Genomic DNA, 25,230 nt, shown 5'->3' on the forward strand with positions numbered 1-25,230 from the left:
GTCACAGTTTGGGACACACACATCTTTATTAGGAAAGTAGGAGATGATGAGGAAGGGGAAGGGAGAAAACAACACAAAAACAACCTGGAAACTCCTAGTTTTATGAACTTGAGAAAGTCTTGTTCTTTCAATGCACAGCTGTTTTTAAGTGAAAAATCACTCCCTTGACCTTTCTCGAATAGGCCAGTGTGGTCAAGACTGCCATTAACCACTGCTCAACTATGCTTAACCAGGGGTTTCAGTGACCAGGCCCCAAGCTTGGACACGGTCACCATTCCCCTGATTAACCCGTGCACATCTCAGGGGTCCCAGAGTAGGCACAGGAGCAGTCCGGAGGCTTCCGCAGACGGCCCATGTGAGTCCGAGTAGCTCCGAGCTGTGTTGGAGATTTCCACGTTCAGTCTTTGCTCCTCGGTTGGCCGTGTCTCCTAATTCCACTCCCGAGCCTGTAGACAGGGCATTTTAGAGTAAAGCTCGCTGGATCTGGGTTCTCCGTCTTTGGTGTCTGATTTTCTGGCACAGGCATTTGGGGGTTCTGGATTTAGAGCAGACGGCATTGCTTGGCCCTGTTGCTAGAATGACACTATCCTGGTATTCTGGTCTAGAACTGGAAGTGTTTCCCACTCAAAGTCCTTTTTAAAACTGACAGTGTGGCCAATCTCTGAAATACACGTCGGATTCATACTGCTGCAGGATTCATATTGGAGGCTGGTGATGCCTCCGAATTTTCATCTCACGCTGCCAGTATCTCTGGGTCTCGATCCAGATTTGAGTGCACCTTCTAGTTGAAGATAACAGCACCCTCTTGGTCTCTTCCAGAATCTAGGCTGCTTTTATATTCTGGTCTAGAATTCATGAATTGTCGTTCATTACTTTCAGTACAATTTGGAAACACATAAAGTTAGCAATGTGATTTTTTAAAAAAATACTAATGTCCTCAGAATTGTGTTTGCAGCAAAATTCTACATCTCGAACTTTATCCTTCATGCTTCTGCTATTGATATCATCTGGGAAACTGGGTTTGTCATGGCTCAGCTGTGGCCCAGTTTTTCTCCTTCTCTCGCCTTTTTTTTCCCTCCAGCCCTTGCTCTCCAGCCTCTTGATATTAAGATTCGTCATTTCAGGCCTAGCGCTCGGGCACGGATTGTCTGGGAACTTCTTTTTCCAAACTCCTCTCAGCCTGCACAAACCTTGAGCAAAGAGCCCACCACGATTTGGATGGGTACTTGCTGGCATCATCATTTACCCTCCACCCTCTCCACCTGGGTCTGGGAGCTCTTTTGGGGAAGAGATTTTGTCTTTATGGCCTTTTCCCCCTTCTCTGTGATCCGTTTTCCTTAGACATCATGAGATAAAGATTCTAACTCGTAATAGGTGTCATTTCGGTGTATATTGAATGAGTGCATGAATGAATGAATGAGAGAGAAATATAAGAAGTTCGTGAGCTTTGGCCAGAGCCAAATTTGAGTGTTCCAAAAGAAAACTGAGATCTCTGGGAGCAATCCCCCAAGCCCCCATCCCTCACCCCTCAAGAATTTTAAGAAGGTCCCGCAACCCACTCTTCTAACCCTGTCAGCATCTTAACTGCCGGAGGAGACACATGTACCGTGAAGTCACCCACGGACCATCTGGCTGGGGATCCCGTGTCCCTCCTCGGCTTCGGGAGATTACGTAACTGGACAGCAGCCTCCAGATGTTAGCAGTTTCTGCTCATTTTTTTTTCCCCTCCCTTTTCAACAACAATAATAATAATTAAAACAAACACGGGCCTCATCCCCTACCCGCACCCCTGAAATTACAAACAGGTGGGTCCAGATGCCCTCCCCATCCCAAAGCCTAGACTCTGAGCTGAGTCCTGAGCCTCGGGGAGGCCTGTCCTGCCCGGAGCCAGCCAGGCCAGCTGCCCTGTGGCTCTGGCGCCAGGTCCCAGAGCGGGCCCACGGCCATGTCATGAGAAGGGCCTCTGCTGGACTTTCCCTCTCTCTGGCTCCCACCCCCGAAGCCTTGGCCTCCAACTTAAATGGATGTATTTTGGAGGACTAGGTGGCTTAAGAGATTAGTAATGAGATCCCAAGTCTTTCAGTGCCGGGTCAGGAGTTCAGAGGCGGGCCTGGCTGACTGGTGAATGGCGTAATTACGGAGCCGGGAACAAGCCTGCGGAGGGCCCCCGTGAAATGAGCCCGGCCCGGCCTCTAAAGGGACGAGTTGTCAGCCGCACAAAAGCCGACCGCCACATCCGACACTAATCACTCTCCCTTGTTAGAGGATTTACTAGCTGGAGGAGCCCGAGCCCCTGCCCAGCACCTCCTCGAAACGGGTGTGTGGGTTCCGGCGCTAAGCGCGCCCGAGGCCCGGCTCTGCTGTCCGGGAGATGGGAGATGGCGCTGACCCCGAGGGTCGGCATGGTGATAACCCACATGTCGGACAAAGTCAATGGCTGACCTGTGTTCTTTTGTTAACTAGAACTCCCACTGCCGTGGTGATTATAGAAATAGTCACCTCTCCCTTGGCCTCAGTTTTCCCACCTGAAAATGGGTAATAGGACTCTCCCTTTCACAGTGACATGAGGATGGAGCTGATGGCAGTGAGCAGGTGGGTGCTCACCACCACCGCCGTCATCGTCGCCTTTCTGCAGATCACCATTTACCCTAGGCAGGCCTCAGTTTCCTCATCCATATCAGAGGAGCCAAACTCGCAGTACCACCAGCGGGAATCAGACCCAGACTTCACAGTCCTAATGGATGTGGCTTAGGGATGCCATTGGTCCCATTGAAACTCAGGCTCCCTACCTGGAGAGCAGGTGAGGATGGCAATTCCTACCTTACACAGGAAGGAAAGGATCTGTGCTTGGGACAGCGTTGCCAGTTTAGGTGTTGGCAAAGAAAGTGTGTTTTGTCTTTGCCATTGATCGTGGACACCTTCTGAGGCCCCTTGCCTAAACACTTTTCCTTTAGAAGAAGGTTGGGACACCCAATTTCTGCCCTTAGAAGTCCTGAGTGGCTGTCTGTAAAATTAAGCCATTGAGTGAGAGGTTCCCAAGAATCAATTCTATGACTCTCAACCATTTCTTTTCTAAGAAAGCTGGTTTCCTCACCTGTAAAAATGTCAGGATGCTGCGTGACAATGGTGTTTTAAGTGACGTCTTTGCACTTTTCCCCTTGAGAGCCTAGGCGTCTTTTCCAGGACCATTTGATCAGGCCAGGGGCTTGTGCCCCAAACCATAGGATTCCAGACACACGGGGGAGGTGTGGGCCAGGAGGATATTAGAGCCCTAAGGAGTGCGAAATGCCTAAGGTGATAGGGACAGACGCTGGGGGGCGGGGGGCAGGCAACAAGGTACTAGCCACCCTGGAGCTGAGCCCCAAGGCTGGAGGCATCTGACGCCAGGTGACCTTATCCGCGAGTGTCTCCTGGGTAGGGAGGCCCTGAGGTCTGCCGGGAGGAGGAGGTAACTCTACACCCCAGGCACCCGCCCTGTACACAGGAAATGCTTCTTTGCTCTGTTGTCCATGACAAATAATAAATCCTGAAATTGAAGGAAAGGCAATCCAGCCCTCGCCCTCCCCTTTCTGTCTTTTCAAGGCAGGTTTCAAAGGGAGCGCTGTTCTGAGGGCCGGGGGAAAGTGAGCACTGTTTCCAATGGTCGGGAAAGAAGGCCTGGCTTTTTCCTCCTTTCTGTCTGTCTCTCTGTCTCTCTCACTAGTCGTAGCAGTAGTTTAGTCGCTCAGTCATGTCCAACTCTTTGCGACTGCGTGGACTCTTTCACTAATAAGTGTGGAAAATGGAGACTGGAGGGGGAAATTGCAAATGTGTTAACGAAAGTTGGATGAGGAGATTGAAAGTGTGTGTGTGTGTACCGTGTCACGTTAGCCTCAGTTACGGATACCTTTTAGGATATTTTGTGCGTCATATTCAGAGGGTCAGTTTGGAGGAAGGGGCCCAGGAAGGCGATGAGTGGGGAATAGGACCCAGGCGGGAGAGGACCACAGTGTTTCACAGTCGGCGGAAGGGGCCCTGAGCCAGGGGCGGGACATTTGGTGTCCACGTCGCCCTCGTGGAGACCAGGCATGTGGAGCTCGTGTTAGACGCCTGATACATATTTAGCATCAATAGCATCCCTGTGATAGGTGTCAGTTCATTCTCTATGCAGCTAGCTTAGTGCTTACTTTAGGCTTTTCCCTGGTAGCTCAGTTGATAAAGAATCTGCCTGCAATGCAGGAGACCCAGGTTCAATCCCTGAGTCGGGAAGATCCCCTGGAGAAAGGCATGGCCGCCCACTCTAGGATTCTTGCCTGGAAAACCCCACAGACAGAGGAGCCTGGCGGGCTACAGTCCACGGGGTCGCAAGAGTCAGATACATCTTAGCGACTAAACCACCTGCACTTAGTATTAAAGAGGTAGCAAGTAAGGCCTCATGCTTGCCCCCACTGAGCGGACAGCCAAGCTCGGAGGCTGCAGGTAGGCCCACCTCCTGGCCAGTCCTGAGCCAGGGGGAGGCTGCAGTCAAGGAGGCAGCAGACCCGGGCTAAGGGTGTCTGTCCTGGGCAGGAGGTGGGGGAACGGCCGCCCTGACCCCACGCGTGGGCCTGGACCGCTCTGCTGGGCTCGAGGGCCATTGCGCTTCCTTGAGGTGTCAGCCTCAGCTTCTCACGGGGTGGTTTTAGGGAGTAAGCGAAGCAATGGAATCAACCAGGCTCTGGAGTGCATTACACTAATGAGGGAGAGGGCTGTGAGTACCAGCTCTCATTGTCATCAGCTTGTTCACGGCACGTCAGCGCCGGGTGAGCCTGGGCGGTAGCCGGATGAGGCTGCCAGGCGTGCTGGTGCCCCTGAACGGATGCTGGGTCTCTGGTGTCTTCCTGCATCCAGCGGTCATCATCACCTCCCAGTGCTGGTCAGGGCCCCCAGAGACCCGGGCTTCTGGGTCAGACGTTGTCAGCCCGGAACCGCATGTGCAGCCTTGAAAAAGCCGCGTCATCTTGACAAAGGCCACGTGCAAGGAGCCCTGCCCAGTGCCCTCACTGGGCACCAGTGAAAAGGGGAGATCAGTCAGGCGCAAGCGGTGTCCTCGAAGCTCAGGCGCGGGGACAGATGGACGAGAAACCACAGCGCAGTGTGTTACACAAAGGCTGTGACGAAGCATCCTCGGCTGGTCCAGCCACAGGGTGGGGAGAGGACGGACGTTGAATCAGACCACTTGGCTTTGACCTCTAGGTCCCAGGGACGCGGCCAGTGCCTTCCAAACCTCAGAGCCCTTATCTCTCCAGGAGGGACACACACACACACACAAGCGGTCATTCCTCAGGGTTCTTGTGAGGGCCAGGGGAGATAATACAGGGCGCAGCGTCAGTCCTGGGGGCCATCCTTAAGAGCTGGTGCCCTGTCCCCCACAACGGGAGCTCTGAAGAGGGAGCAGCATGTTCTCGAAGGAACAGCCACGCCAGCTTTCTAGAGGCAGCTTTATTTCACGTTGCTGACTCTGTGTCCGGTCTCCCAAGGCCCCTTACAGCCTGCAGCCTTCAGAGCAAGGACCCCTGCCCACCTCTGCAGCCTTGTAGTTCTTGGGGAAATGGCTTGGCATGGGGCCTGTAAACCTGAGGTTAGCATGTGGCCTGAGTAGAAATATTCTGAACCACTGCCTGGGGAACGTGTGTGTGTGTGTGAGTGTGTGTGTGTGTGTGTGCACAAGTGCTCCTTGTGCATGCATTCTGCGCTTACATGTACTGTTATTGTCCGCATGCACCCCTCCCCCTCCCTACTCCTCTTCCTCTCTTTCTCCATGAGACCCTTTCCCGGGTCCCTTTGGATTGAAAGAGGAAACTGGAGAAGATGGGCTCGAGCTTTGACGAGCACTTCCTCAGTCCTGTGATTGACAAAAGGGCATGTAAATCTGTAAAAGTGAAATTGAGGAGAAACCTCCTGGCATCTCCCTTGTGTGGGAAAATACCAGAACGCCCACTCCCCCTCTTCCCTCTCCGTCCCCCGCCTTTGTGTACATCGTGTGTGGGTGGAAGATAAACTGGATTTAAAAAACCCTTTGAAAGCAAGACGTCGTTAACTCCTCTAATTGAAAGCAGTCTTCTGCAAGGGAGGAGGTTTGGAGGCGGGTGCTGGGTGTCGCGGCTGGCAGTGCCTGGTGTGGACGCAAGTCCCCAAGTCCTAGGGCCACAGAGGCCTCTGCTTCTGCCAGCTGAGAGCCAGCCCAGAGGACCGTGCAGCGTTCTTTCAAGGCTGCCTCTCTGTTCCCCCCTGGGCTCTGGCCCCCACCTGTCTGTCAGGCATGATGGCTGGAATCAGATCTTTGAGGACTTTCCCAACTCAAACATCCGATGATCTCAAAGCTCTGGGAGAAGAACTTCCAGCTCTTTTGCAGCACACACACAAAAAAAGGAAAAATAACACAAAACAGAAAACACGTTGCCGGAATGACTGCAGTAAAATTTTAGGTTCCTTCTCCAGCTGCTTTAGACAGAAAGGCCGGCTGTGATAGGAGTTAACTTTTGGCCTCAGGGTATCAGAGACATGGGATCCCTGAGCCAACTCAGGCCTACAGGAGCATCACATTTCACTGCAGAATCGATACTTTTGCTGGAAGGAACTGGACATCAAAAGGTGGCAGAATGTCAGAACAGAAAAGCCCTTTGGGGTTCCATCTTACTCCATCCTTCTACAAGCGGGAATGATGAATGTCAGAGAAAGTCAGCAACTGAGTCGGTTCTAGAAGGCAGGTCCTGGAGCCTGGCAGCCCAGGGCTCTTTGAACCACACAGCCCCATCCCAGAACAGGCCTGGAACGGCCTGCTTTTGTCTGTTGAACCAGTCAGCAGACCAGGAGAAACCACCAGAAAAAATCCCAAGTCCATTCACTGTTACAGCCCTGAGCCACATGTAGACAAGCTCTCTTCAAATTATATGTACAGTTAAGAGTGAGGGCTGAGTTTGTGCCTGGATTTGCCTTTCGGTTCTACTAACTCGTTGTGTGACCTTCAGTGAATTTTGCTGTTGTTCAGTTGCTAAATCGTGTCCGACTCTTTGCGACCCCATGGACTGCAGCACGCCAGGCTTCCCTGTCCCTCACTAGCCCGGAGTTTGCCCAGGTTCATGTCAGTGAATTACTGGGCTTCAGTTTCCTTATAGATTAAATGGGTATAATAGTAGCACCTGTCTTACCCGGCCATCACTGAAGACTGGATGCTTCCCTACGCCCAGAGTCCTGAAAGCAGTGCCTAGCAGACATCGGCAGTCTGTATACCCTGCTGGCGTTACTGGTGTTCACGGGTACCTCTTGTGTCCTGCGTGCTAGGCAATTTGCTGCGATTTATTTGAGGGTAAATGAAACATGGTTCTCACCTTGGAAGCCTTCAGAGTTTAAAGGGATAAGACTGAGCTCTAAACAACTCTAATCCAACCTGACAAGTGCTGTAGCAGAGGCATACATAAAGAACTATATGGTCACATAAGAGGGAGCAATTAATTCTGCCTGGGGGGGTGAGCAAAGGCTTTCAGAGGAGGGGTGATATTTGAGACTGGCTTTGAAGTATGTGTAGTGTTTCACGAAATGGGCCCTCATCGAGTGCCATGGAGGGAAGTGGGAGGTGGGGCAGGGGGAAGAAAACTGGGCACACACATCACCACGGTGGAGTCTGCGGCACGTGGGAGGGAGGGTGGTCCAGTGGGAAGGGAGCCCGTGTGTGCACCTGCGTGGATGGGGCGCAGCTGGCTCTGCACCTGGGGATGTGACCGAACCAGAGCCCCAAGGCCCTTGTAAGCTGCGTCTAGGGAAGTTTCCATCCTGTGGTCCAAGGGCAGCCATGGATGGGGTAGCAGGGTTATATGATTCATTCTTCATTGTGAAAGTGAATTATAGGAACCTCTGGAGCAGGGATGGAGCAGTGGTGATGAATCTGTCTACCAGTGTAGGAGGCGCAGGTTTGATCCTTGGGTGGGGATGATCCCTTGGAGTAGAAAATGACAACCCACCCCAGTTTTCTTGCCTAGAGAATCCCATGGACAGAGGGGTCTGGTAGGCTACAGTCCATAGGGTTTCAAAGAGTAGGACAAGATAGAGCACACTTGCACACACACACACACACACACACACACACACTCAGGAACAGGGCGAGCATGTGGAGTGACTGGAGTCGAGGAGAATGGTTCTCAGTACCTACTTCTCCATCAGAGGAAGCAGAGGTTTTAATCAAAACAGCAAGTGGGCTGCCACGTGATGGAGCACTCAGAACGTGGACTCAGAGTCCAGGATCCTGCTGTTACACACAATTGGATGCATGAGCTTGAAAGAGTAATTGAAAGCTTCCGTGCCTTCTTTCCTCATCAGAAAAATGGGATAATTCCAGCCTCCCTGAATAAATGAGAGGATTAAGGGATACTGTGTCCATGAGACCTTGGGGGATAGTATTCCTGTGGGTGTTCTTAAGCTGCTGGGGTACCACTGCACTTCCCAGGTGGAGAGACAGGATGGGAGAGATGTCCAACTGATAAGTGGCAGACAGAACCGGCCCGGGTCCCCTGTGTCTCTTGGTTTCTATTTTTAAAGTAAGCACAGATATCTCTGAAGATGACAGAGGTCTGAGGCAGTGTGCTAAAGATGAGACTTCCCCCTTCAAGGTCAAGGGGAAAGGGGGCGTCCTGCACTAAGATGAGGTTGAAAGGCAGCGACTTGCCCAGCTTCCATCAGAGACATAGAGCTGGGCTTCCTGCAGAACCAAGTGACATGGAGACCGGGATTTCTGCTATGAGTCCTTGGGTGAGGGTAGAAATCTCACCAGGGATGGTCCTGCGTCAGGGAGGGAGGCTTGAGAGGGTGGAGAACCCAGGAGACGATGGGGCGTTGGTTCTGGGGCCAGAAAGTCATTGTTTTCATATCAGGTTTGCCACTTACTTGCTGTGATGTATTGTCCAAGACCCCTGCCCTCCCTCGACCACTGAAAAAGAAATGCTCCCAGTTGGTAACCTACTTAAGTCCCGCTAACTCTAAAGCTCTAAAATGCGGAAGCTTGTGAGTGTTGCTGCTTAGAGGAAAGAGTAGAAGAAAGCACAGCTTGACATCTTCCCCTGGCTGTTGGGAAGAATCTGCCCAAAGGTAAGCTGGGCTGTTTATGAATGGAAGAGAGTCCTCCATCTGAGAAGTAATCAGGGAGATGCTGGGTAATTCCTCCTCTTACCCCGAAAAGACATAAGTGATGATGCTTGCCAGCCCAACCACATCTGCTCTTTGCATGGCAACATTATATGAATTTCTCTCCCCTCCCTTCTCTGGATCATATATGTATTACTGTATTCAGTCATTTATTAATTTATTGGTTGATTCATTCAATCACTTATTTATTCAGTCATTTAATCATTTGTTAATCATTCACTCAGTGAATATCAATGTCAGTCATTCAATATGATATTATCTATTTTATTTCAGTTTATTGTGATGAGAATACATGAAAAGAAATCTACCCTCTCAAGTTTTTATGGACATAAAACAGTAGTATTGACTATGTTGCTGTTGTTTTGTCTCCAATTGTGTCTGGTTCTTCGTGACCCCATGAACTGTAGCCCGCCAGGCTCCTCTGTCCATGGGATTTCCCAGGCAAGAATCCTGGAGTGAGTTGTCATTTCCTTCTCTAGGGAATCTTCCTGACTCAGGGACCAGACCCACATCTCCTCCAAGTCTCCTGCACTGAGCGTGAATTCTTTACCACTGAGCTACCTAGGAAACCCCATTATTGATGATAGGTATAGTGTTATACAGCAGATCTATTAAAATTTTAATCAGCTTGCTTAACTGAGACTTCGTTGTTGATTTATACGTTGATTTATAAACTTTTATCAACTCCTTTGTCACTTTCCTGCTGCCCCTGGCCGCTCTCATCCCCCTCTTGAATTCTGTGGGTTTAGCTATGTTAGATACCTCATATAAGTGGAATCATGCAGTGTTTGTTTCTTAGTGACTACGTGGGTGCACTTAGAATAGCCTTGAGATTCCTCTGTGTAGTGACATACAGCAGTATTTCCTTATTTTTTCAGGTTTAATACTATTCTATCGTGTATACCCACCACATTTAGTTTATCCACTTATCTGTTGGTGACATTGGGGTTGTTCTCACATCTTGGCTGTTGCAAATAATACTGCCATGAACATGGGCATAAACAATGCAGCAAGATCACTGTCAGCTAGAGGAGACGCTCTCCTTATCTCTCTAGAAGAGCCTAGAGATTGCCAATGCTTCTAGAGCCTCCATGATGTATCCCACAAACCAGTGAGTGATGTAAAGGCAGGGAGGAGATTTTGTTCATACCAAGAGGACAGAGAGGGTCAAAAGGTTGCTGTGTTTACCTCCCTGACATCTCTGGGGCCTGATCATCTCTTGACCAAGGGGTCAAGGTCGAATCCTTGGCATCAGTTGAAGGATTTGTGTCTTAGAGACCAGGAGCGAGAGCAGAATGACTCTGCCTGGGATTGAAGAGAGGTGGAGATTGGGAAGGCTGCTGAAGACACTGGCTGAAGAGAGAGGATGAGTAAAGAGCAGCCTCGGGTGATGATGGGAGAGCTTGAGTCCCCACGGGGTGAGCAGTATAATCCCCCTGCTCGTTCCCCCACAATGCCCATTAAAGACTACACTCCTCAGTAAGACTTTGTGGAATTGGATTTGCCTTTTTAGAAGATACAAAACGTGGCTGGTTGAAAGCAGTGCACCTGCATAGAACCCGGTATCTTGGGGATCACACTTAGATATGTGACCCTCCTTTTGCCCAAGGGCGAGGCTCTTTTCTCCTCAGAGAGAGCCGGGTGCCAACCCCTTCCATCAATGGCTGCTGAATGAGCAAATTCACATAAGGTCTGTAAAAGTGGGGGGCTTGTGAGTTTCCCCTCCCACTTCCCCTGTAACCTTCCCCACCTTCCCAGGATCATAGACAATTTTAACATCGGCTGGGGCTTCGGGCAAAGGTTCAGCTGCATTTGTTTGTTCCTCTCTGATCTGCTTTGACTGTCCATGGTCAGGATCACAGCCAGCCCGAAACAAACACAACACTAAATAGGAAACCGGGAGAATAAAATAACAGCAGTGCATCCCTCTAAGCCCTGTCTGGTGCTGATCAAGTTGATGAGATAAGAGGAAATTGTGTTTAAGCAGTAAGAGGGCTCTGTTCACGTCGGAGACTCCTCTGACCGTGCACGCTGCAGATGCAGAGATAAGCCCCGGGCTCCAGCACTCCAGAGATGCCCTCCACTGCGCTCTGCTGGGGGACAGGCAGCTAAGAACACACGGGGAGAGAATTCCAAAAGGATACATGTCGAATCGCTGGCCTGGATTGCAAATGCCATAGATAGTTGATGCGAAGTCTCGCACTGTTGTAAAATGTAACCCGATCCCCCTGGCGGGTCTGCCGGAACTAAGTTGTTTTTGAGAAAAATAAATAAACTTGAAAAAGTCTGCCAGCCCATTAAATTGGCTATGCTTTACCCACAGCCTCCTCGGTATTAGGCTTCTAGGGATTTGAATAACTGAAGTCATCACCTAATTTCTGGCCGATGAGATGGATGATTCTTGGCACCTTCACTCTGCTTAGGAAGTTACGTGTGACATTCAGGAAACTAACACCGTGTTCCCAGGACCCGCTAACACCTTGGGGAAGGGGACGGGCAACTTTGGCAGCGAACAAGTTTCAGTACTTTTCTGTTTTAAAGCGATGAAGCTCTCAAAGGAAGCAATACAAGGCATCCTGATATATAAAACAGATGGGTGAAGATGCTTTGGTTGAAACCGTGGCGCAGAAGGTAAACACATCTTCCCCCATCCTGAAGCCCATATTGACCCCTCCAAGCAACCCTAGGAATCCATAGGTGACACCTTGAAAAGCCATGACCTAATCCAACATTCAGATGCGAAAGATAACCTGAGGTCTAAAGATGAGAGATAGCTAGTCCGCAATTACACATCAAATGTTGAGGGAGTCGGAACCAGGACCAGGTATCTTAACCCAGCTCACCATTGCAGGAACTCCCTGGGTGATGGTGTGATTCTCCAAAGTTGGTTAAGACCCTTTTCTTCTTCTATTTGATATATCAAGAATGAACTGAAGATGTTAGCTTTAAGGGGAACTGGGTGAAGCATATATGGAACTCTTGGTATTTCTTCCTTTGCAAGTTTCCTGTAAATACAAAATTATTCCAAAACAAAACGTTTATTTTAAAAGAAAGCATTGCAGCTTGCAATTGTGGATTACAGCGCAGCCATGTGTTTTAGCTTGACTTTGATTAGTGAATTTGATGTGCAACTTTCCATGCTATTTTTAATTCTTCTACCCTCATCTGTATGACTCCCTGGGTATAGTCTAACTTCGTTTGATTTTAATAAATAGAATCCTAATGTACTTATCCACTTACACCTCATTCTTTATTCATTCCATGCGATGCTTTTGCAATCTCTATATGTTGTCATCTATGAACTCACAAATAGGGCTTCTATTTTTCTTGGCCAGGGTCCATATTGAACCAGGTGTCAGATATTCTCAGGATCATCCCCACATTTGAATCTCATTCAGTCCTCTTAATATTCTTTTGCTTATAGAATCCTAACACGTGAATGTATCATCTTTACTCACCCCTTCTTCAACAGGGGAGCATATAAACTATCCCTGATCTTTTTTTTTTTTTTTAATTTATTTGTTTGTAATTGAAAGGTAATTGATTTACAGCATTGTTTGTTTCTACCAGATATCAACATGAATCAGCTACAGGTTTACCCATGTCCCCTCCAACTTGAACGTCCCTCCCACCTCCCTCCCCATTCCACACCTCTAGGTTGTTACAGAGCCCTGATTTGAATCCCCTGAGTCAAGCAGTAGTTTCCTTTTGGCTGGCTGTTCTTCATACGGTCGTGTATGTTTCCATGTTATTAACCCTCCATACGTCCCACCCTCTCCTTCCTCCCTCCACAGCCACATCCTTACGTCTGTTCTCTGCGTCTCCACTGCTGCTCTGCACGTAGGCTCATCAGCACCATCTTTCTAGATTCCATAAACATGCGTTCATATACAGTATGTGTGTTTCTCTTCCTGACTGACTTCACTCTATGTAATAGGCTCTAGGTTCATCCACCTCATTAGGGCTGACTCAAATGCATCCCTTTTTATGGCTGAGTAACGTTCCATTGTGTATATGTACCACGGCTTCTTTATCCGTTTATCTGTCGATGGACGTCTAGGTGGCTTCCCTGTTCTAGCTGTTGTAAATAGGGCTTCGGTGAACACTGGAGTACATGTGTCTTTCAGTTTTGGTTTCCTCGGGGTATATGCCTAGTGGTGGGATTGCTGGGCCATGTAATGCTTTCATTCCTGGTTTTTTAAGGGCCCTCCATACTGTTCTCCATAGTGGCTGTTATCAATTTACATTCCCACCAACAGTCAGTGTGAAAGGGCTCCCTCTTCTCCACACCTTTTCTTAGCATTTATTGTTTGTAGAATTTTTGATGATGGCATATCCCTGATCTTTTGCTACTGAAAATATTGCTGGAATGGATAGTCTTGATCCTTGTGTGTGTGTGTGTGTATATATATATATACACACACACACATATATATATATATATAGATATCTTTTTTTCCCTTTCCTTTTTTTTTGTTTTACATGTGTATGTTTGTTTGTGTAATTGACATTAGATGATCTCACTTTTTTTTTTCCATAGCTTATAAGACCTTAGAGTTCTCTAGGTTAGCCTTACTTCTTAGACGAGTCACCTAAGACCCACAGATGTGGAATGACAAGCCCGTTTTCTCAGAGAATATTGAGAAAGGAGTCCCAATAGAGATGCAAGGAAAAACACTCATCTGGGATGACCTTTTGCAAAGAGTCTGACGCATCTCAAGAGTATCGTAGCTCTTCTCCTTTTCCATCCTAGTTCTTTTCTGGTCTGCAGCTGGCAGTTACGTAGGCATATGTGATTCTGTGATGAGCGCCTGCACCCAAGGCACCCCAAGCTCCTCTCCCTGTCTGCCTTGTCTGATGTCTTGTGCCAGAGTGTTTGACCAGTTGCTGTTACTCAGTAAATAGTATTGGAATGAATGACTGAACCAATGGGATGAAGTGACATTGGGGCAGGAAATTCCTCAGTTTGAAGAATTCTACTTGTCTATACCTGCTTCGTGTTTCTTAGGGTGTCATTTGGTGTGTCTGTCATTGAGAACGAGGGGCTGTGTGTATGTGTAGATACTCTCACACACACCCAAATGGTGGAGCCGATATTCTTTGGGGAGAACAAACGCTGACACTGTTCTGGTCTGTGTCATTAATCTGGCTCTGAGCACAGTTTACAGATTTGTCCTGAAGGGATGCTTGGTATTCAGAGTCCGTGACAGATTCAGGCCATTAGGCCTGCCTTTGCTGCCGCTTTCCCCAAGTTCTGATTATACCAGGCAGCTCATCATCCTGGGCTTCTGCTTCCCTCTGAGCCTTTACTTCTATTCCTTCCATGGGCAATACCCTTCCGTGTACAGCCATCCTATTCTTCCAGACCCGACTCAAGTATCAACTCCTCCAGGACCTGTCCCCACAAGAACTTCTCTGACATCTCTGCCACCCAAATGTGTTATCCCTCCTTTCCTGAATGGCACGGAAGCTTTTCTCATCTGCATTATTAGAATGTGGGCTCCTGGAATAGACTCTTGTCTGTCCATCACTGTTTCCTCCTGCGGTGTCAAGAACAGAATAGGTGGATAGTGAGGTGTTGTCGAGTTGAGTTTATTTCAACCTCTAAAACCCTCTAAGACATTTGTTTCCCTTGATTTATTTATTTATTTATTTTTCCAGGTGTGTCGGACCAAGGTGATCGATCTCAGCGAAGGCATCTCCCAGCATGCCTGGTACCCTTGCACCATCAGCTATCCGTATTCCCAGCTGGCTCAGACCACTTTCTGGGTCCGGGTAAGTCAGAGCTTTGAGAGCCTCAGACTGTCCAGCAGAGGCCCCCGGGGAAGCACTGTCTCCCTCGGCCCTTTCTCGGGATGGTTTTGTCTACCCGCTGAGGGTGTTAATGGAAAGGACAGAGAACAAAACGGTTAGCAGCGGGATGCTTCCTGGAATGGAATCCCTTAATTTGCTCATGGGATGCCTTCAGTCAGTCTTGTTTTGGCTGAGAGTTTAGATATCATTTAGATGTCGTTCTGTTAAATCATCTTGCCTTGAAGTCTTCACTGAGCCCGACAGGGAGAAGGAACTGTCCTTTCCCTTCTAGTCCTCCACATGTGGTCATCTGTTGGGTGACACTCGTCATGTGCCGTGGTGTTCCGTAGCCGTCCACGGGCCCATCTGCCCGACGTGGACTGCGACTGTTTCAAGTGTTGGTAGTGTGTGTTACTCACCCACGTGGAGCTCCGCCACCTACAGAAATGCAAAGGCACCTTTGTCTCCTTGATGGCTCGTGCAGAGGTTGGTCAGCATGGAGCAGTGATGAATAATAAGCCTCATTTCATGTGGTTTTAGTGTGTGCTGGACTCAGTATCTTGCAGGAGCCTGCCAGGCATCCAGTGATGCACCTATTTACAGACCCATGACTTAGAGGGTAGGGAATTTAGGCTCAGAGTGGCTCGGTCATCACTGGGCATCACACAGCTTGAAAAGAGCAGAGCCAAGATGAAAACAGTCTCTGACCTCAGAGGCCGTGCTCTTTGCTCTGAGGTTTCGCTGCCTCCCGTTCCCACCATGGACCATGGTAAGTAGTCCAGCTCCCGAAATGGAAGAGTCTTCTCAGAACCCCTGCCCCGGGGCTGCCGCACCACCGCATGCCTAGCTGCATGGCTGAGCCTCCTGGGTCTTCTGCATTTCAGGCGTACTTTTCTCAACCAATGGTCGCTACCGCCGTCATCGTCCACCTGGTGACCGATGGGACCTACTATGGGGACCAAAAGCAGGAAACCATCAGCGTCCAGCTGCTTGATACCAAAGAACAGAGCCACGATCTAGGTGAGCGTATGGCTTGCTTTTGCTACCTGGCTCCCCATCTGCCCGTGGGTGGTTTGTAAGGATCGGCTGAGAATGAGTTCTCGCCTCCCATTGCCTCTTCTTGCTGCTCTATTTACCATCAGCTTGTCTTCAGATCAGGATGAGTCTGTGTGCACACCTAGAGAGGCCTGAATCGGATGGGTGTGGGGGTAAGAGATTCAGGTCAAAGTCCTCTTTTGACTGAATAAAGATGCTTTTCCATTGTATGTATCATCACCTGAGACCCAAAGAGACACATTGAGAGACCCGGGTCACATGGCCAGAGCCAGCCAGCAAGCAGGGAAGCCAGGTTTTCAGAATCATCGCCCACTGCCCTTCACTCTGTAACCAGGAGCATCCGCCATAGCAAATGAGCTCTCACTTGAGATGTGGTGACCCGTGCCGAGCACAAGACCCCACACTCAGAAAGCCCCACCACCCGCTCCCACACTGCCCAGACACCCTGCTCAGCCTACTCTGGAATTCCAGGCCGGCGCAGAAGTCCCGGCTTCAAAGCTGTGCCCGTGGGATTCCACAGGGAGCTCGTTTCAAAGCCCCATAGGAAGCAAACTCGCCAGGGGTTATGTCAGGGTCAAGCCACAGCTCAGGCAGTGGGGAGGGGTTTTGTTTTGTTTTTATGTTTACTTATTTGGTCAGTTTTCAAGGCAAGGGGGAAACGCATTAATAAGGAAGGGAAAGGAAACCCCTCTGGATTTATCCAGATTCCTGGGAAATGTCCCTAAGCGAGAAGCAAATATTTTCATAGCTGTCCTGGCATCGCAAAGGGCTCTGTGGAGAGCTTTTCAGAGGAATGGGAAGACTCGGGCTCCAGCAGAGATCTTTGGATCTTGCTATTTGATGCCCAAGTGTCCATCTTTCCCTCCCCATCGACTCCCCTGTCCTGCATCCTCAGCACCCTGGCATTCCCGTGGAGGCTCTGCGGCTCTATGCCAGTGGACCCCAGATACAGACCCGCCAGCCTGGGAGCCTCACACCCGAGCAGAGCAGGACTCCCAGCGCTTGGTCAGGATGATCTCACTTTTTAGAGGCCGACAATGAGGGTCAGGGGCTTGGTGGACTCACATGGTAAAGAAGTGAGTATCTGTTATCCATATCAATCGCTCAATCGTGTCTGACTCTTTACAACCCCATGGACTGTAACCCCCCAGGTTTTCCTCTCCATGGGATTCCCCAGGCAAGAACACTGGAGTGGGTAGTTGTACCCTTCTCCAGGGGATCTTCCCAATCCAGGGATCAAACCCAGGTCTCCTGCATAGCAGGCAGGCTCTTTATCACTTGAGCTGTCAGGGAGACCTGCTAAGCCAAGAGTTGAACTGATGTCCATCAGGCACCAAAGCCAGCTTTGCTTTTCCCAGCGCCAACCCTCCCCATCATTCTCTTCCCTCTCCTTATGTACCTTTTCTCCCCGCCCTGCTCGCTCCCCACTGCTTTTCAAAGCCTGGGGATTTCTAGAAAGAACTGAGAGCTTCTGGGTGAAGCAGTTTGGATTCTCCTTGGACTCTGGATGGCGGTGTTCTCTGTCCTCCTGGAAAGCCACCTCCTGCCACATTTCTGGGTCTCCTGTCTGCCAGATGGATGCAGAGGTCCTTCGCGCACAGGGCTGGTCCCAGGTTCCAGGCTTAAAAATGAGAGGAGGCTTTTTTTTTTTACCCCAACAATGACCTGTTTCTGTGAACTGCTTCCCTCATCTTGATGACTGCCTGAAAACTAGCAGCTCAGACCAGCCAAGCCCTCACGCGAGGTGGGAGGGAAGCCAGCGCCAGCGAGGCTTGGCCCAGGGGTGGCCCTTTGGGGGGAGGGAGGGGCCGTGGGCGCTAGGTGAAGGGAGAGCTTAGGGAGCGGCGAGGCGAGGGGATTGGAAAGATTTGGAGCCGAGAGAAAAAGGCAGACAAAGAAACTTTCAATCAAACTCAAAATCCCCACTGGCCACCCAGTGGTGCTTCTGTGCAGGGACATGAAAGGGTCTGGGGGCCTCGGGAAGGGCCCGCTGGGGGGGCGTGACTGGCCTTGAGTAATGAGCCTGGCCCCCGGCGCTCTGTCTCCCCTGACAGGCCTCCACGTCCTGAGCTGCCGGAACAATCCCCTGATTATCCCTGTGGTCCATGACCTCAGCCAGCCCTTCTACCACAGCCAGGCGGTACGCGTGAGCTTCAGTTCACCCCTGGTCGCCATCTCGGGGGTGGCCCTCCGCTCCTTCGACAACTTTGACCCCGTCACCCTGAGCAGCTGCCAGAGAGGGGAGACCTACAGCTCTGCGGAGCAGAGGTAAGGCACCCTGGGTCTGCGCGCCGGGGGGGCCCTGCAGCCGGGCAGCCGTGGGTGTTGCAGGAAAAGGTCTGTGCATTTCTCCCTTCTCCATCGTCTGGCCTCTGGCCAGCTCTGCCTTGGGGCTTGGGAGGACCCCACGACTCTGAGTTCCAGGGGATGCGGGAGGGCAGTAGAGACATGGCTGTGGAAGGAGGACCTCTTTCACCCTGTTCGAGGTCCCAGCGCTGACGGCGACCTGCAGGGTGATCTTGGGAGCATCACTTTCTCTCTGGACCTCAGCATCCTCATTTGAATGAAGTGAGGGGTGGTGGATTAGCTGTCTTCCAGCTCTGAAATACTGGAACCTTCTGCATTCTAAGTAGCACAGGCAAGAGGCATAACCCTCCTGGGAGATAGCCCCAGTGGTCCTGGTGTCTGCCTTATAACCACATGGCTCTGCGGTGCCTTTGATCTGTATCTGTTAATATACCTAGTGTGGAGCTCGGAGAGGAGGGGGATCCTTCCTAGAAAAAATATGAGCTCTAGTGGGTCTCAGTTGTCTCCTTTGGGGTAATATCTACCCGGCAGGGTGGTCGTGAGAATTGAATGGTGTGCCTCAGATGAACGTGCTCCTGCGAACTCCTAGGCACTGTGTAAAGATAATGTGTTGATCTAGAGTGTTTATCACCACTTGCTGATGCGATGGTGGTGCTGTTCTGTGCAGAATTCCACATAAAGTTCTTGGAGTTGAGCTGGAAGAATCCTCGGAGCTCATCTAGTATATCTGCATTGTCCAAACTTCCATGTTACCCTCTGGGTTTTCAGAACGGGAAGGGCTGGTCCAGAGTCACACAGCATCTCTGACATTTGTTTAAAGAGTTGGGGGTCTCAGGGGGCTGCCCCAAAGCAAGGCCCTCTGAAAGGCAGTCCCGCCCTGCCATGTATACCTGGGAGCAGGAGAGAAAGGAGGAGTGGGGAGAGGGGACCCCAGCCTTTCCCACGCCCCTGCCACCAGAGGACACAAAAGGTGGTTGCAAAACCCACATTGTTTTGCACCCACTGTCTCTAGCTTCTGTTGTGCAAAGTCTGTCGCAATCCTTCAGAGGCAAAAGAGCTCCTTAAATATCATTCATTGTTGTATTTCACCCTGAGAGGGCTTTTTCATCCCTGCCTCTCCAGACTATAAAAATAAGTTAATTCTCAGAACCCAGGGAAACAATGTCGACGCAAAATGCAAATCCATCAGACCCTCTCGGCAACGCTTTCCCGTCCCTAACCAGCCACCAAGACCATCCCTGAGTTGAGCTGAGGCCAGCGCTGGCTTCTTTGAATCCTTCATTAGCAGTTCCCGTGTCCCAGGTGAACAGTAAGAAGTGTTTAACCTTGAAAACAAGTCCATCAGTAAGTGTCTGTTGAAGTCCTTTGACCTCTCGTGGAAACACACGGAACTGGGGCAGGACGTTGCCCTGTCTCTGGCTGGTGGTGGGATGGGGAGCCAGACCCCTCTCTTCTCTGAGCCTGTCTCCCCACGCGTGAAATGACAGCAGTGCAGATCTGTGTTCTCTGTGATTCCTTCCACTTGGAACAGTCTGTGATTCCCAAGAGGTAGGAGTGGTGAGAGGGAAGAGGAGGGGACCCACGTTGATTTCATCATCTTACTTCATTATCACACCTGTCTGGTGAGGTATGGACAGAGTGAGTGAGCCAGGATCATGCAGGGAGTGGGAGGTAAGATCTCGCTTTGTCCGCCGCTGAGAACCACACTCTGCTCCCTAGGACCAGGCTCATCCAGGAGAGAAGAGGACTTCCCAGGGCTCCTCCCTCGTGAGCTCCTCTCAGTGAGACGGAGTGGAGTGATGGAGGTGCAGCTCCCGGGGCCGGCTGGCTGGGCCCTGAGCTCCCTGGGTCTAAGATAGGCTGCTCCTCCTGAATGCCAAGCTGTGGGGTGGGAGTGGGGCGGGGAGTCGGGGAGGACCGCAGCTGCCCCTGGGGCGCTGAAGAGGGATTTACCCTAACAGACAGGACTGTGCAAACGTGCAAATGCCATTAAAACAAACAAACCAGGAGGAAAGAAAAGAAAAATAAGCAACAACTGTAAAAAGCCACGGGATATTTTTCTTCATTCTCGAAACACCAGGGTAAATAGCATCCCTTTTTATAGCTCAGCTGCTCTAGTGGAAATGGCCCACTTGACTCTCAGCTGCTTCCCAGGTAGTGAAGTGTGGCCCCCACCCCCCCCAAAGCCCTTCCTCTCCCCACTCAGAGTCCCCCTCCCACCTCCTCCCCATGTATTCTCCGTCTGGCTTTCTCTCCTCCCTCCTGCTCCTCCGTCTCTTCCCCTTCCTCCTCTCTCACCCCCTGTTCCGTCCTCACTTTCTTTCTCTTCTCCTGAGTGCAGCGTGATAGCTGGTCAGCTGCCATGGGAGAAGCCTCAAGCACAGCAAAATCAGTCCAGGCGTGTGTGTTCTGACCCGGATTCGAGGGTCTCTGTCCCCATGCGGAACTTCAGAGTAAATTCAGAGACCCAGGAAAACAGGATCTGGTTTCAGATGAGAGGTCCAGTTGTGGAATTCTAGCTGAATTCCAGCTCCGCACCAAGAAGGGGAAGGGGGAAAGACTGGGAGCGCTAGTAATGGTTGGACGGAAGCTATGAGGCTTCTTCGGTGAGAAAAGGGGCCGTCAGGAATTGAGGCTTCAGAGATTGGACACACACACACACACAGACACACGCGCCATTATCCAGCCTATAGTTCTAAACAGAGATTGATCAATTTAGCATAACATTCAGGGGGCCATGTGTTTAGAAAATTAGCTTCTTCCTTTCCCTCCTTCCTTCCCTCCCCCTCTTTCCTTCCTCCCTTCCTCCCTTCCTCCCCTCCCTCTCATGTTTTGCACTCTCTTCCTTTCTTTACCTCAGACTCTTTCCACTTTCTCCATGTCAGAGCATCCAGAAAGAGGCAGTTCTAATTGGCAGCTAGCCTTTAGAGGATCAACCTTCAGTTCAGTTCAGTTCAGTTGTTCAGTCGTGTCCAACTCTTTGCGACCCCATGGACTACAGCACTCCAGGCCTCCCTGTCCATCACCAACTCCCGTAGTCCACCCAAAGTCATGTCCACTGAGTCGGTGATGCCATTCAGCCATCTCATCCTCTGTCGTCCCCTTCTCTTCCTGCCCCCAATCGCTCCCAGCATCAGGGTATTTTCCAATGAGTCAATTCTTCTCATGAGGTGGCCAAAGTACTGGAGTTTCAGCTTCAGCATCAGTCCTTCCAACATCAGTCCCTCCAACATCAGTCCCTAAAGGACTGATCTCCTTTAGGATGGACTGGTTGGATCTCCTTGCAGTCCAAGGGACTCTCAAGAGTCTTCTCCAACACCACAGTTCAAAAGCATCAATTCTTCGGTGCTCAGCTTTCTTTTTAGCCCAAGTATCACATCCATACATGACCACTGGAACAACCATAGCCTTGACTAGACGGACCTTTACTGGCAAAGTAATATCTCTGCTTCTTAATATGCTGCCTAGGTTGGTCATAACTTTCCTTCCAAGGGGACAATAAATTCTTCGTGTGACTAGACTTACTCCTTTGCAGCCAGAGTGAACTTAGTCTGATAGTAATTGGTAGTGGTGGCATCAGAGCGGGTGCCTACAGGCAGGAACCAAAAGACCCTGGAGTCTGTGCCCTGACTGGGGGCTCTCTAAGAATCTGTCTGTAAGATTGGGAGCCCAGGAGGAAGCTTCTCACAGCCGGACGGCCCAGGCCTCAGGTCGCCGTCCCCAGGTTCGCCCAGTGTCCCCACCCTCGAATGGATCAGCACCTCTCGGAGCATCTGTTGGGAGTGGTGGCCTGGGGCATATGCCTGCAAATGGAACTTCTGTGCCCAAACTCGCGCCCATCTCACCTGTATGGATATGCCCGACTCTTCTCTAAGATGCTGTCCAAGCCACGCTCCAGCCCCAGCCTGCCTGTCAGAATCCCTCTTGTTCCATATCCTTGTCAAAACGTGGGGTTATCAAAGTCTACTTGTTCCCCTTCCAGCCGGCTCTGAAATTATACATCTCCATGGTTTTGTCCACACCCTGATTTGACTCCAGAAGCTAGGAGGCGTGAAGAGATTCTTTGGTTCCTTACCCTCATTCGAGGATGGAAAACCTAAGGTCCAGGCGGGGAAAGTGTTTCCCAAAGTCGCCCCAGTGGGTTAGGATGCAGAACCACACGGCGTTGGAATCCAGGTCTCGGGACTTCCAGGGCAAAGCTTTCCCCTCCCTCTCCCCATCATCAGAGGTATCAAAAACAGCTGCCCCAGAGGCCACAGCAACTTGTGGGTTTTTTGGCCCTTGTTTGACATGTTTTTAAATTACTTGTAACAGTTAATTATCAGAAGAGTACAGACTGAAGGCCAGAACCCTTTCCACTCAAACACATCACAGGATTTGGAACCTCGGGCCCGCTCAGATCCTGGGACTGGAGACGCAGCTCTGGTCAGCAGGCGGCCTCCCACTGGCCACCCCGCGCTCAGCTCACCTGGCCATTCAGATGGTCGGCCAGACGCTGTAGCTGCTGACCCTGCCTCCCAATGCCGCACCCACCACACCACCGGCTCGCTTCTAGGATTCCAGGGAAGAAGAGCCTGCTGGGATTGCTTTCTGCGGTAGCCTTGTCGCTGGGCAGAAAAACGAGTCCTGCCTTGCCTGCTGACTCTTCCTCGGTCTCACTTCCCAAGTGATCCTGCAGCGCTCATGTCGAGAGGATCTCCCCCTTCATTTCCCGGTGTTGCGCATGCTGTCCCCAGCCGCGCAGCTCAGAACGATTTATAAAGCGGCTGCCTGCTGACTGCCCCCACTGCCCCATGGCATAATTGCAGCTAAGTAACCGCAGGAGTTAAACCATGGGTCGGGGGGGAGCCAGGAGGGGAGCCCTCACCAGGCCTTTGACCTCTGGCCTTCTCTCTCCCAGTTGAGGGGCACACAGGTACCCCACGTTATGCACAATCGGGGGCCCTTTCAGTTGACTGTGGGGGTTGACAATTGGAGGACTATCAGATCACTTAAGGATCTGCCTCTGTATGGAACTTGAGTCTCTATGTAAATAACTTACATAGATGTAAGAAAAAAAGACAATTCATAAACATCTGATCATCTTTGCATTGGGTGGGGAGGGTGCCGAGTGTCACCTTTGCCCGGGTGTGCGAATTTTATTGGTAAAATTACTTATATCCCTTCCCCCATTGGGATCAACCACTCTCCTCCCTTCTGAGAAGTGGTTGTTTTTTCTTTCTCCCCTTTCTTTTGTTATTTTATGACAGCCCATCACTGGTATGAAATCCCTCCCCCCTCCTTTGTTTTGTTTTTAATGAAGGCAGAGGCTTTTGTTTTGTTTTCCTTGTTTTGACTTTTGTTTTTGTGTTTCAGAAATGACAGAGCTGTGTCAGTGAGTTATTTGGGAGGGGCCGCTGGGGTGATGTTGATCATTTTGGGGTCATGTGTTCACACAGCCCTCTCAGCTAACAGGACAGTGAAGGGAAGAGCAGGGGCTTGGGGACCGAGACAGATCCACGCCGGAATCCTGTCCACGCCGAGTGCCTTTGGGCAAGTGATTTAAACTTGCTTAGTTTAGTCTCCTCTTCTCACAAATGGGAATAACAACCCTACCTCGTGGAATTACAGTGAGGATGCAGATAAGATGATGTCGGTAAAACACAGCTGCCAATACCTGGGGTGTACTGCTTCCTCTTCCTCATCCCCTTTCCTTCCTGTACCCCAGCCTGTAAGCCAGGTGCAGATGAATGTCCTGAAAATGTAGGGAGGCCACATTCCCTCAGATACGCTCCAGAGGACCCTAGTCCCAAGAAACATGCCACGGGGAAAGGCTCTCAGAGCTTGGGAAGTTATACATGCATTAGTCCCTTCTGGAAACCCAACATGTGCATTAGAATTCAAGGTTCTGAGAAGTCCTGCCATGGAGAAAGGTGACTGGTCATCGGCTCTCCCCGTTTGAACAGACTTTTTTGGTCAGGCAGCCCATGTGAATAGGGGATGTTTTCCCTCTGTAGTAGGAGGAGCCAGAGGAGAGGAACCCCCTTCTCACGGCGCATCACTGTTTCCATAGCATTTCCCCTGCACTGGCCTTTCTGTTCTGCAGACACGCCGCGCTCCAGCCTGTCCTGGGCCTTTGTGCATGCTCTTCCCTCTGCCTGGGATTCTCTCTGCTCCAAACCTTCACGTGGCTGATCCCCTTCATTTCATCCATGTCTTAGTTCAGGTGTCCCCGGAGGAGGCTTCCCTGACCCCTCTTTGCAGAGTGCCCCGCCATCCCCTCTCCCAGGTGCCACCCTCAATAGTTTCACCTGGGGTTAGCGCCCCTCCTCTATGCGCTTTACTGTCTGAAACAAGCTTGTTTATGACTTGTCTTTGGCACATGCCCTCCCTTCTCAGATCCACAGTGTTCGCAGCAGTGTCTGCCGTGTGGTGAGAGCCCCAGGCAAGTGTGTTGAATAGATGAGTCAGTGGCTGACCCATCACCTTGTTTTGACAGTCTTGAGAGAGGGATCATTTTGTGGCCTCCACTCAACAGAGGAGGAAACTGAGGCTCAGGTCGTTATGTGATTTTCCAAGATCAAACAACTGATAAATTGTGAGCCTGGGCCGGAGCGCAGATCTGCCCACCTGCTCAGCCATAGGTCCTTTCCGTTCGAGGAAATCAAGTTTTTTAGTTTCTCCTTTTCCTATGAAGAAGAACCTTAATGTGCACAATTGGGAGAGCCCCCCCCCCTTTTTTTTTTAAACCTTAATGGTCACATAGCCCAGAGAAGCCCAGAGCGCTTGTCTTTCAAAAAGGGTCCCCAGAGGCTCCCCCCGGTCCGTCATCAGATGGGGGACCGGGGGCCTCCTGGGTGTGCAGAGTGAGCATGGCCAAACTGTAAGGCAAAGGTCAGAAGACCCGCTTGGAGGCTGGTGGCTTACAGACTTAAAATC

The 25,230-nt window shown here is 50.6% G+C and overlaps 1 protein-coding gene across 2 annotated transcripts in view; it reads left to right on the forward strand.

Annotated features, from left to right (window-relative positions):
- The window catches only part of PAPPA (pappalysin 1), a 257,144-nt gene that overhangs the window by 163,216 nt on the left and 68,698 nt on the right, over positions 1-25,230 (forward strand). For both annotated transcript variants that reach the window (XM_065946622.1, XM_065946623.1), the window contains exons 11-13: positions 14,818-14,931; positions 15,834-15,969; positions 18,060-18,273. In XM_065946622.1, the coding sequence (XP_065802694.1) occupies positions 14,818-14,931; positions 15,834-15,969; positions 18,060-18,273 (464 nt within the window). The remainder of the gene's footprint in view (positions 1-14,817; positions 14,932-15,833; positions 15,970-18,059; positions 18,274-25,230) is intronic.

This window comes from Muntiacus reevesi, chromosome 10 (assembly GCF_963930625.1).
Source record: "Muntiacus reevesi chromosome 10, mMunRee1.1, whole genome shotgun sequence".
Classification (NCBI taxonomy): domain Eukaryota; kingdom Metazoa; phylum Chordata; class Mammalia; order Artiodactyla; family Cervidae; genus Muntiacus; species Muntiacus reevesi.